Consider the following 10,128-nt stretch of genomic DNA (forward strand, 5'->3'; position numbering starts at 1 on the left):
CACAACAATACGAAGACAACGTTTCAAGGCTTCCAGAGTGACAGCACCATGCACTGTACTAATAATATAATAGCTCTATGAACTATTTATATATAGCATCACCAACACACCGCACAGAGGACATGCAGGAAGAGTCTGTTTCACATTACATCGTTCGTTCAAGTAAGCTGAAAAATATAATGATTTTTTTTTTTTTTTGTACAAACCACAGCATCATAAACAACAATCCATCACCAAAACTAATAATAGAATTTTCTTTGGTGTGCTCTGTACTCTTCCGGGAGGAGGAAAGGAAATAAAAAAAAAAAAAAAAAAAAAAAAAAGAGAGAGGAGGGTGATGTCAGAAAATAAATTAATTCAACTGTACAAAATAATCGCGTTCGCGTACACGTTATTAACAATGACAAGACCACATCAACCATTCACGGCACACAAAACAAATTTCCACAGCCCCTGGGGGAGGGGAGAGGCTGCCACTTCCCGGCCCGCAGCCCCGGGGGCAGAGCCAGCGCCCTTTGGGTTATTTGCGCCCCCCCAAGCCCCTGGGGGGTCCCTGGGGGGGGGGGCTGGCGCCCCGACCCCATCCCACCCCCCCCCTGCTCTCTCGGGTGCCCCCTCCCAGGTGACCCGGCCGCCAGCCCCGGGGGAAGGCAGGGGTGCAGGCAGGCAGGGGCTGGGCCGGGGAGGGGGAACAAAACTCTGAAACACGGGAAATAAAAATGACAAAAACGCCCCCGGACCCTTCCCACCCCCCCCCCCCCCCAGTCGGTGTCCCCCGTCCTCCTGTGCGAGGGGAGCTGGCACCTTGCGTTTTGCAGCAGGGGAAATAAGCACCGGGAGCGAGACAACGGGAAATCGCCGTCAGCTTTCGCCTTATTGTTATTATTATTATTATTATTACTAATTATTATTATTTTCTTTATATATATAAAAAAATAATAATAATGATGCATCACAGTATCACAGTTGTCAAGTAGCAGCGGGTTTTCTTTTATTCTCCGGCCGTGGCTGGGGAGCCGTGAGCGTACAGACCGCGGAGGAGCGGGGAGGGAGCGCTGCACCCTTTTGTCTCCCCGTCCCCAAATCCCTCGCACATGGTCGCAGCCGAGGCGGAAAGGATCGGGGCCTCGGCCACGATCGCACCGGGGCTGAGCTGCGGGGACGGGGCGGGTAAAACCCCCCCCTTTAGTTCATTTCGGGTCGTTTTAAGGGGAGCGCACCCTGCCCTCGGCCGGCGGCAGCCCCAGCAGGTGCCGGCTTCAGGAGGCTGCGAGGGGCTCTGGGGGGCTGCCAGGAGGGGCTGGGGGTGCTCCCAGCCTGTGAGACCCCCGCCCGGCCCCAGTCCCCCCCTTATGGCACGGCCGGGGGCAGCTTGGCAGGGGCCGGGGCTGTGGCTCGTTCCTGTGCGCAGCAGAACGGAAGATTTCGAAAAGAAAAAATAATAATAATAATAAAAATATATAAAAAAATAATAAAAATTTAAAAAAAAAAAAGGAAGAAGAAGGTCCGAGTGTCTTTAATTAAATTAGTTACCGTACAAACACCATAGGGTTTCGTACACGGAATAAATAGCGCGGGTCAAACCTGACGGCGCTTCCACGCCAGCCCGCGGGGCCAAGGCGGCTGGGACGGGGCCGGGGCACCGACGGCACGGCCCGGCACGGCCCGGCACGGCCCGGCACGGCCTGACACGGCCCTGCTCGGCCCCAGCCCGGCCCGGCCCTATGGGGCGGCTCTGCCCCCCGAGGTCCTGTGGGGCTCTTCCCCTTCGGAGGCCGGGGAGGCGGCGCGGCTGGAGGGGGTGCGCGGCCGTCGGGGGGCCCCGCCGGCCTGGCAGACGTACCACTCGCTGAGGTTGGTGACCGGCGGGGACAAGGGGACACGGGGCGGCTCTGCCGCGGGGTCGGCCTCGGGGGGCAGCGGCCCGTCGGGGGGCCCGGCGGCCGCGTAGCAGCCCGGGGGAGGCGGGGAGGGCGGCGGGGACTTGCAGTGGATCTTCATGTGCTTGCGCAGGGAGCTGGGGTGGGTGTAGGACTTGTCGCAGCCCCGGATCTTGCAGTAGTAGGGTTTGTCGCTGGTGTGGACGTGGGAGTGCTTCTTTCGGTCGCTGCTGTTGGCGAACTTCCTGTCGCAGCCGTCGAACTCGCACTTGAAGGGCTTCTCCCCTGCCGGCAAACAGCGACCGGGTGGTTACGGCCCCCGGCACAGGGACGAGACCCCCCCCCCCCCGCCCCTCTCCCCCACCCCCTTTTTTTTCTTTTTTTCCTCTTCCCCCCCTCCCAGGGCACCCGGGACACGTCGGGGGGCTTGGGATTTCCCCGAGGATCCCCCCTGCTTGGTGCTGCAAGCTGCCAAAAACGACCCCACCCCCCCCCCGCCCCAATCCCCCTTTAGCCCCCCACCCTCGGCAGGACCCGGCCGCCTTCGGCGCACACGAGGAGCGTTCATTACGGCCCTAATGAACAACCCCAAACAAAACGGCTCGCCGCCTCTGCCTTCCAGGGCCGGTGTTTGCCCACAGGCTGGCACAGCTCTCGCCTAATCCCCTCGCTGCGCCGGGGGACAGGTCGGGCTCGGGGAGCCCATGCGACACCTGCTTAAGCGCCCCGAGGTGAGCGGGGGCACCCCCGGGGGACAGGGGACACCTCCGGGGCGAGGGCCGGCGACAGGGGGCTGCGGCTCCCCTCCCTCCGTAACCCCGCATGGGGTTTGACCGACATAGCGATGGGAAAAAGGAATGATATTTTCTTATTATTTCTTTTTTTTAATGGCTATTTCCCTGCTGTTTCTATAGAAACACGTGCCTCTGCAGCCTATTTGCACGTCAACTTTCTCAATTAAAACCTGCTCCCCCACCAGCGATGAGGTAGCACTGGGAAGAGCGAGTTCGGTTTTATTTGTCTTTTATTTAATAAAATAAAATTAAAAAAAAAAAAAAAAAAAAAAAAAGGATGCGATGCTAAGAAAAAAAGCAGCTGGGGGGCTCCCCACGGGGACTCCCACGGAGGGACACAGCGGCGCCTCCCGCGGGCGCTGCCCCCCCAAAATCTGCAGCAAGGAGGGTCCCAAATGGGGAGGTCCCGTCCGAGCGGCCCCGTTTTGGGGTGGTTTCAGCCCAACCACGGGGTCGTGCTGCTCGGGGCAGAAAGCAGCGGGGGCACGGAGGGATTTGGAGGGGGTGGTTTTTGGGGAGGGCGAGCACCGGCTCCTTGTACGGACGGCGACCTGCAGGCCCAGGAAAGCCACCGGGAAGCTTTTTGGGGTTTGTCCCCCAAAACGAGTGGCACGGCGCAGCTGCCAAGGGAGAGGGGAAAAGGGGCGAGCGGCGGGCACCCGAATTAGGGCCGGGGTGTGTTGGGGGGGGGGGGGATTAGCGGAGGCGCGCACAATCCCCTAATGACTTACACGCAATTACGGTGTCATTATTTCGCCCCTCCCGGAAAAAATGCCCGTAATAAAGGAAGGGCCTGCCAGCCAACCTGCCGTGCTCCCAGCCGCCGGAGCTGCGAAATTAGAGCAATTCATCTGGTAGGGACGGGCGGGAGCTGCCCCCGCGCCTCGTCCACGCGAGGGCTGGCCGTGGGGAGGGCGTGGGGGCGAGGGTCGCGATCCCTTTCCCCCCTTTCCCCTCCCGCGGGCCGAGCTGCCACCCGGAGGGGGGTCCTGCACACCCCCACCCCGGTCCCTGGGGGGCTGCTCGCTTGTCCCTGCGTGGGGACCGCTTCCCCCCGTGGGATCACGCGTGGGAGCCCTCCCGGGGGCTGTGGGCTCCTCGAGGGACCGGGGGAGAGGGGAAAGCCCTCGGGGAGCTCACAGCCCGGGGGAGCTGCGTGGAGGGGGCGAAATCCCCCCGCGAGGGGTCTGTGGGGTGGGGGAAGGCGCCCCCCGGCCCCACGCCCGCGGCCCCTCGCCCCGGGGAGGGGAAGCATGGCCTGGGGCCTCCCTTTGTTGCTGCTCGGGCCTCCCTTTTGAGCCGGCAGCTTTTTTTTTTTTTCTTTTTTTCTCTCTTTTTTTTTTGCCCCTCCGCCTCCTGGCGACGCTCGGCCGCAGCTCGGAGCAGCGAATACCCCCCCATCCCCGGTAGGCATTTAGGCTGCGCGCTGCGGTTATTTTTTTGGGGTCGCTTTTCCCGTCGACTCCCTCACCCCCCACCCCCTCCGAACCTCCCCAAATCCCCCCTCACCCTCTCCCTTCCCTCCCGGAGCCGCGGCGGGGCAGGGACAGGGGCAGGGGGCAGCCGGGGAGCTCCGCGGCCGGCTTTGGCTTCCCGCAGGCGGGCAGATGGGCACGGCTGGGTGCCAGGAGCGCGGCCGGAGGAGCAGGAGGCTGGGAAGCGCCTCCGGCTCGCAGCTCGTCCCGCAGTGCCACCGCCACCACCGCCAGCAGCCGGGGGGAAGCCCCCCGGCCCCGCACGGCTCCCCGCACAGCCACAGGCTGCGGGAGGGTATATTTGGGGAGATAAACCCCTCTAATCCTTTCGGCCACGGGCCATTGGGTCTGACATCGGGGCGCCACGTCGCAGCGCTCGCCGCTTTTCTCTCGCCGAGCAGCGCGCAATAAATCAAGAAAGCAATTACGGGAACTCCACTTCCTTAAGCGTCCTCGGAGGAATAATATTCGTCTGCCGCGATAAATCCCGGCTCCCTTCGTTTTCCGAGGAGGTTTTGTTTTGTTTGGTTTTGTTTTTGTTGTTTTTTTTTTTTTTTTTTTTTTTTTACACCCGGAGCGCAATGCGTAGATCGGGAGCGGCGAGGAGGGAGGAGGAAGAAAGGGGAAAAAAATAGGGAAAAAAAAAAAAAAAGAAAGAAAGGGGGAAAATAATAATAAAAAAGAGGCGAACGCGGCTCAAGCGCCCCCCAAAACCCGGCGCAGGGCTGCGCCCAGGAGCCCCGCTGCCCTCCTCCCGTAGCTCCTCGCCGCCAGCCGGGGCTGCTTTCCCCTTTTTCCCTTGGGGTCCTCGGGTGGAGGGCAGCAGCATCCTCCGGCGGCCGCGCACCCACCCCGGGAGCGGGGAGGGAGCGGCTCCGGTAGGGGGGCACCCCCGACGGCGGGGTCCCGGCGCCCCCCCGGTGGCAGAAGGGGGGCGAAGCGGGGCCGCCGTCCTCTCGCTGCTCTCCCGAGCCGTGGCACCGGCCCCAAGGGGGTGTCCCGGGGCCGGGCGGGTGGGGGGCGGCGAGACCCGAGCCCCCCCCGACGTGCGCCCGTCTCGTCCCCGCTTCTTCTGGCTCTGCCCCCGGGGCCCCGGCGGGTCGGGGCCGGGCTGCGGGGCCGAGGGGGTGGGGAGAGCGCTGCCGGCGGCGGGGGGGTGTGGGGTGGGGAGGGGGGGGGGCCGCGTGTCCGTCGGCGTGTCCGCCTGTCCGTCCGCGTGGCCGTGCGTGGCCGTGTGCGCGCGTCCCGCGGGCCGCCGGCGGTACTTATGGATGGGGGAGTCACATGGGCGGCGGTACGTAGGAGAGGAGGAAAAGAGGGGGGAAAGGGGAAAAAAAAAAAAAAAAAAAAAAAAAAAAAAAAAGAGAGGGGGAGAGGGAAGGCCGGGAGGGGCGGGGGAATACCCACCTGTGTGAGTCCGCTTGTGGATCTTGAGGTTTTCGGAGCGGGCGAAGACCTTCCCGCAGCCGGGGAAGGGGCAGGGGAAGGGCTTCTCTCCCGTGTGCACTCGGATGTGGTTGATGAGTTTGTATTTCGCTTTGAAGGGCTTGCCTTCGCGGGGACACTCCTCCCAGTAGCACACGTGGCTGCTCTGCTCGGGCCCGCCGACGTGCTCCACGGTGACATGGCTCACCAGCTCCTGCATGGTGCCGAAAGTTTTGGAGCAGGGCTTCCTGCCCCCCGCCGGCGCCTCCCTCTCGATCCACTTGCAGATCAGCTCCTGCTTGATGGGCTGCCGCATGTAGCGCAGGAAGGCTCCGGCCGCCGCCCCGACGTGCGGCTGCCCGTGGGGGCCGTGGGGAGGGGGCGGCTGCCCGTGGCCCGCCGCCGCCAGCCCCAGCCCGACGGGGCCGTAGCCCTGCAGCGCCGAGGCGGCGGCGGCGGCCCCGTAGTGCGCCTCGGCGCGGCCGTACAGCTCGCCGGCCGCCAGCCCCAGCCGCAGCTGCCCGTTCAGCGGCGGCTGCCGCTCGCCGGACACCGGCGGCGGCGGCGGGGGGAAGGCGGCGGCGTGCGCGCCGTCGGGGGAGCCGTAGGCGCCGGCGGCCGGCGGCACGAACACGCCGTGGGGCGGTGGGAGGTGAGGGGAGCCGGCGGGCGGGTGCTGCTCGCCCGCGGCCCCCTGCGCGGAGCTTTGGGGGTCCCGGCGCAGGAGGAAGTCCCGGGCCGCGGCGCCCCCCGACGGGTAGCCCGGCAGGGCGGCGGCGGGCGGCGCGTAGACGGCGGCGGAGGCGGCGGCGGCGGCGGCGGCGGCGGAGGGCGCGGAGAAGGCGGCGGCGGCGGCGGCGGCGGCGGCGGTGAGCGCCTCGGGGGCGAGCTTGAGGGCGGCGGCGGGCTGCGCCATGTGCTCGGGGCCCAGCGGAGGGAGGGCGCCGCCGGGGTCGCCGCCCGCGTCCCCCGGGTGGAGGTGGGCCGCGTGGTGGGGGTGGCCGTGGTGGGTCCCCAGCCCCGGGAAGCCTGTCATGTGCTGGTGCGGGTGGGGCTGAGCCGCTGCCAAATCCGCCAACCTCAGGGCCGGGCTCCTCTTGCTCAAGGGGGGCTCCATACCGACACAGCCGGGCCCATCTACGCCGCCCGGCGTGATTTTTTTCCCTCTGCCCGCCTTCAAAAACATGTATGCACGTTTCAAAGCGGCGGCCCTTTAACTTCTTTTGTCTGCGCTCCCAACTCCGCGCGGCCCCGCGCCCGCTCTGCCCGCCCGCGATTGGCAGAGCGCGCACCAACATTTGAGCGGCGCCGCGGGGGGGGCACCGCTCGGCAGGGATTGGCCGGGGCCCGATGATTGGCAGCGAGCGGGGCCGCTCCATTGGCTCCCTTTCAGGCCGCCGGCGCCGCGGGGATCCGCCCCCGCCGCCCCCCGCGCCCCCCCCGGGGCCGCACTTGGCCAAAACTTCGCGCGGGGCCCCGACGGGGCGCGCACGGAGCCCCCCCGACGGCGGCACCCGCGGGGCCGGGGGCTGCAGCTGCGGCTCCCCCGGGGCTGAGGGGCTCCTCCTGCGAGGCGGAGCCCCCCCCGCTGCTTCTCTTCCCCCCCCTCCCCCAAAAACCTCGCTTTTTAATTTCTTTTTTTTTCGGTGCGCCCGCGGGAACGCACGCCCCGATGCGCCACGCACGCACGCAGCCGGGTGTGCTCACGGCCAAGGCTCGCTGCTAAAAAGCACCGCCGGGGGAAGGCAGCCAAAATTGTCCTAAAAAAGAAGGCCGGCCGGCGGAGGGGAGGGGGATGAAGGGCGGGGAAGGGGGGGGGGATTCCTTCCCTTCGCAAAATAAACGGGTGAGAGGCGGAGGGGGGGGAGGTGAGGCCGGCAGCACATGTGCCCGAGAAGTTTGGGGAGCCCTTGGGGTGCTGGGGGGAAGGGGGGGCAGGCAGGGAAAAGAGGGGTCTGCCCCCCCCCGGTCCTGATGGAGGGGAGCCGAAAATAACCCCCTGCCTTACAAAAATAGGGCGCTGCCGTGCGGGGGTGCCCCAAAGATGCCCAAATCATGGGAGAAGAGCAGCGCGGCCCGGGGAGGAGAGGTGTCCCCATGGGAACTGGGGGACAGGGACACACACACACACCCCTCCCCGGCCACCTGATGCCCCCAAAGGGGCTTAAATAAATAACCCCCGGCTTTTTAAAAGGGTTTTACTGCACAGTTAAAAAAAAAAAATAACTTCTCTCCAGCCAGCCGTCCGCAGGTAGGGCCGTCTCCAAAGGCGTGTTTTCGGCACACACGGTGTGTCCCTCCCATCCTGCCACATCCCGGGCCCTTTGGGGGGGGGGGGGCTGCTGTCCCGGGCTGGGATGCTTTTTTTTTGGGGGGTGGCGAGCCCGTGGTGCCGCAGCCCCGCCGCCCCGCGTGCCCGCCTCCTTGTCCGGCCCTTGTTAAACGCAGCGTGGTGTGGATCTGTCATCGATTTAATACGTCTTAATTCAAATCTATCCCCCCGATCAATTCCTTTTTACGAGGGGCCGTAAAACAAAGAAAATATTTTATAGCTGAAGAACCCGGCGGCTTGACCTGCCGCTGCCGGCGGGGAGGGTTTTGTGGTGTTTTTTCTGTTTTTTTGGGTTTTTGTTTTGTTTTGTTTTGTTTTTTTTTGGCCGAGCCCCGCGTGTAAACGCGCCCGGTTCCCACACCCGGTGCAAGAGGGGGGCGCCCCCCCCGTGCCCACCCTGCGCCCACCCTGCGCCCCCCCTGCGCCCCCCCTGGACCCACCGACCCTTGCCCCGACCCCCTCCTAGGCCAGCCCAGGGGATGCAGCAAGGATCAGCCCCCCAAAAAGTTGCTCGTCCCGGGATCCCCCCCAAATTTTTGCTCCTTTGGGGGTCCCGGCGTCGGAGGTTTTCCTCCCTGAAGTGCCGTGCGGCGGGCTGCCTTATGTAAATGTATGCTAACGAGCTCGCACACCATTTGCAAACAATCGTCTTTAATGCACGCCTTATTGATGGTTAGGGAGCGGGGAGCGGGGCTTGGCGAGGCGGAGAGCTTGCTGCTGGGGAGCTCTTACCGGCAGAGATCTCCTCGCCGAGACCTGGGCTCGGCCCGGCTCTTTTTGGGGTTTTTCCTCGCCCGTGGGGCTGCCCCGTGGCGTGGGGGTCGCCCCGTGGGTCGCCCCCCGCCGCGGACACGCGTGGCCAGCGCTGGCAGCGCCCCGAGTCCCAGCCCCACGACGGGGCCCCCGCATCCCAGCCCGTCGGGGGCATCACCTGGGAACACAGTGGGACACGGGGGGGGTTTGGTGGTGCCCACACGGGCGGTCTGGCAAGGGCACACAGACCCCAAAGATGGAGAGGGAGGAGGGTTGGGGCTTCGCTGCGCGCCCCTTCTCTCTGGAAGGGAGCTGGGGGGGGAGATTTTATACCCTGATCCTAAACGGGGGGGACGGGGGCTCGCAGGCGGCCCTATGAGGCTGCCTATACATATAGGGCCGTCGGGGCTGTGGGGTCGGGAGCCTCCGGTGCCCGTGGGATGGGGATTTGTGGACATAACTTCCACGCTTGCCATTTTCAGCCTGCGCTGTGCCAGGGGAAGCGTGGTCCGTCCCCACACGGCCCCTTCGTGGATTTGGGCAAATAGGGACAACGTAAGAAGAAAAAAAAATCCGTCCTTCCGTCCATATATATAGAGATACAGGCGTACGGAGGGAATGAGAGGGAGAGGTGGCCTCAGGAAAGCCAGGCCAAATTTTGCTCTGCGCTCTCTCTCCCCCCCCCCCCCGCCCCCTTCCCCTCTCCCCGTAGCTGAACGTCACCACTGGAAGAAGCTGTTGAGATAAATCAAATAGTGACACTTTGACGGCTTTACTTGTATAAGCAATATGGTTACCATATGGCATTGTTATTTATGAATGACAGCATAAATTGTATTACAAAGTCCAGCGCGCTTTGGTGGAAAGCTTCTCCTCCGCCACCACCACGCGTCCGGCAGAGGTGCCCCCCCCGAGCCCCGCCGTGCTGGGGGGCAGAGCACCTTATATATATATACATATACATACGAGAGGCTGAGAGAATAATAAATATTAATGGCACGAAAGAGAGGTGCTCCTTCCCCGGTTCCTCCTGTAAGCGGGTTTTTGGCCAAAAAAAAAAAAAAAAAAAAGGCATTTAAAAGTTACAGCTTTGGCTGAGATTTTCATTATTTCCCCTTTTTCTTTTACATTACGCTGCTGCTGGAGCCTGACAAAGAACTTTTGTCCCGAAGTGTGTTTTACAGAGGGAGGCTGCAGCACGACACATGTGGTCTTCACGGGTCATAGGTCGAACGGCCTAGAAGTGGCTCGGATCGGCACAATCAAAGGTAACCTGCAACTTAATATCCTGTTGATGATCTTGTTGAATTTATGAGTGTCTGTGGGACAGACAACGGTGCGAGAGACTCCGCTCAGCCGGCCTGCACATCCCAGCCTGGATGCCTGGACGCCCCCTGCTCTCCCCACACCTCGTACTGAGGTTGTGGGGAGAAGAAAACCCTGGCCTCTACTTTTGGGGTGTGATCCCC

The 10,128-nt window shown here is 63.5% G+C and overlaps 1 protein-coding gene across 1 annotated transcript; it reads right to left on the minus strand.

Moving 5' to 3' along the window:
* Positions 1-1,722: 1,722 nt before the first annotated feature.
* ZIC5 (Zic family member 5) lies at positions 1,723-7,004 on the minus strand (the record flags this gene model as incomplete). The annotated part of the gene is given in 4 exon segments (XM_084306445.1): positions 1,723-2,165; positions 5,557-6,778; positions 6,781-6,828; positions 6,831-7,004. Coding segments are annotated over 4 exon segments (1,836 nt in total). The 5' UTR covers positions 6,954-7,004.
* Between the last annotated feature and the right edge of the window lie 3,124 nt (positions 7,005-10,128).

The sequence above is a fragment of the Netta rufina genome (assembly GCF_964035555.1).
Source record: "Netta rufina genome assembly, chromosome: 1".
In the NCBI taxonomy this organism is placed as follows: domain Eukaryota; kingdom Metazoa; phylum Chordata; class Aves; order Anseriformes; family Anatidae; genus Netta; species Netta rufina.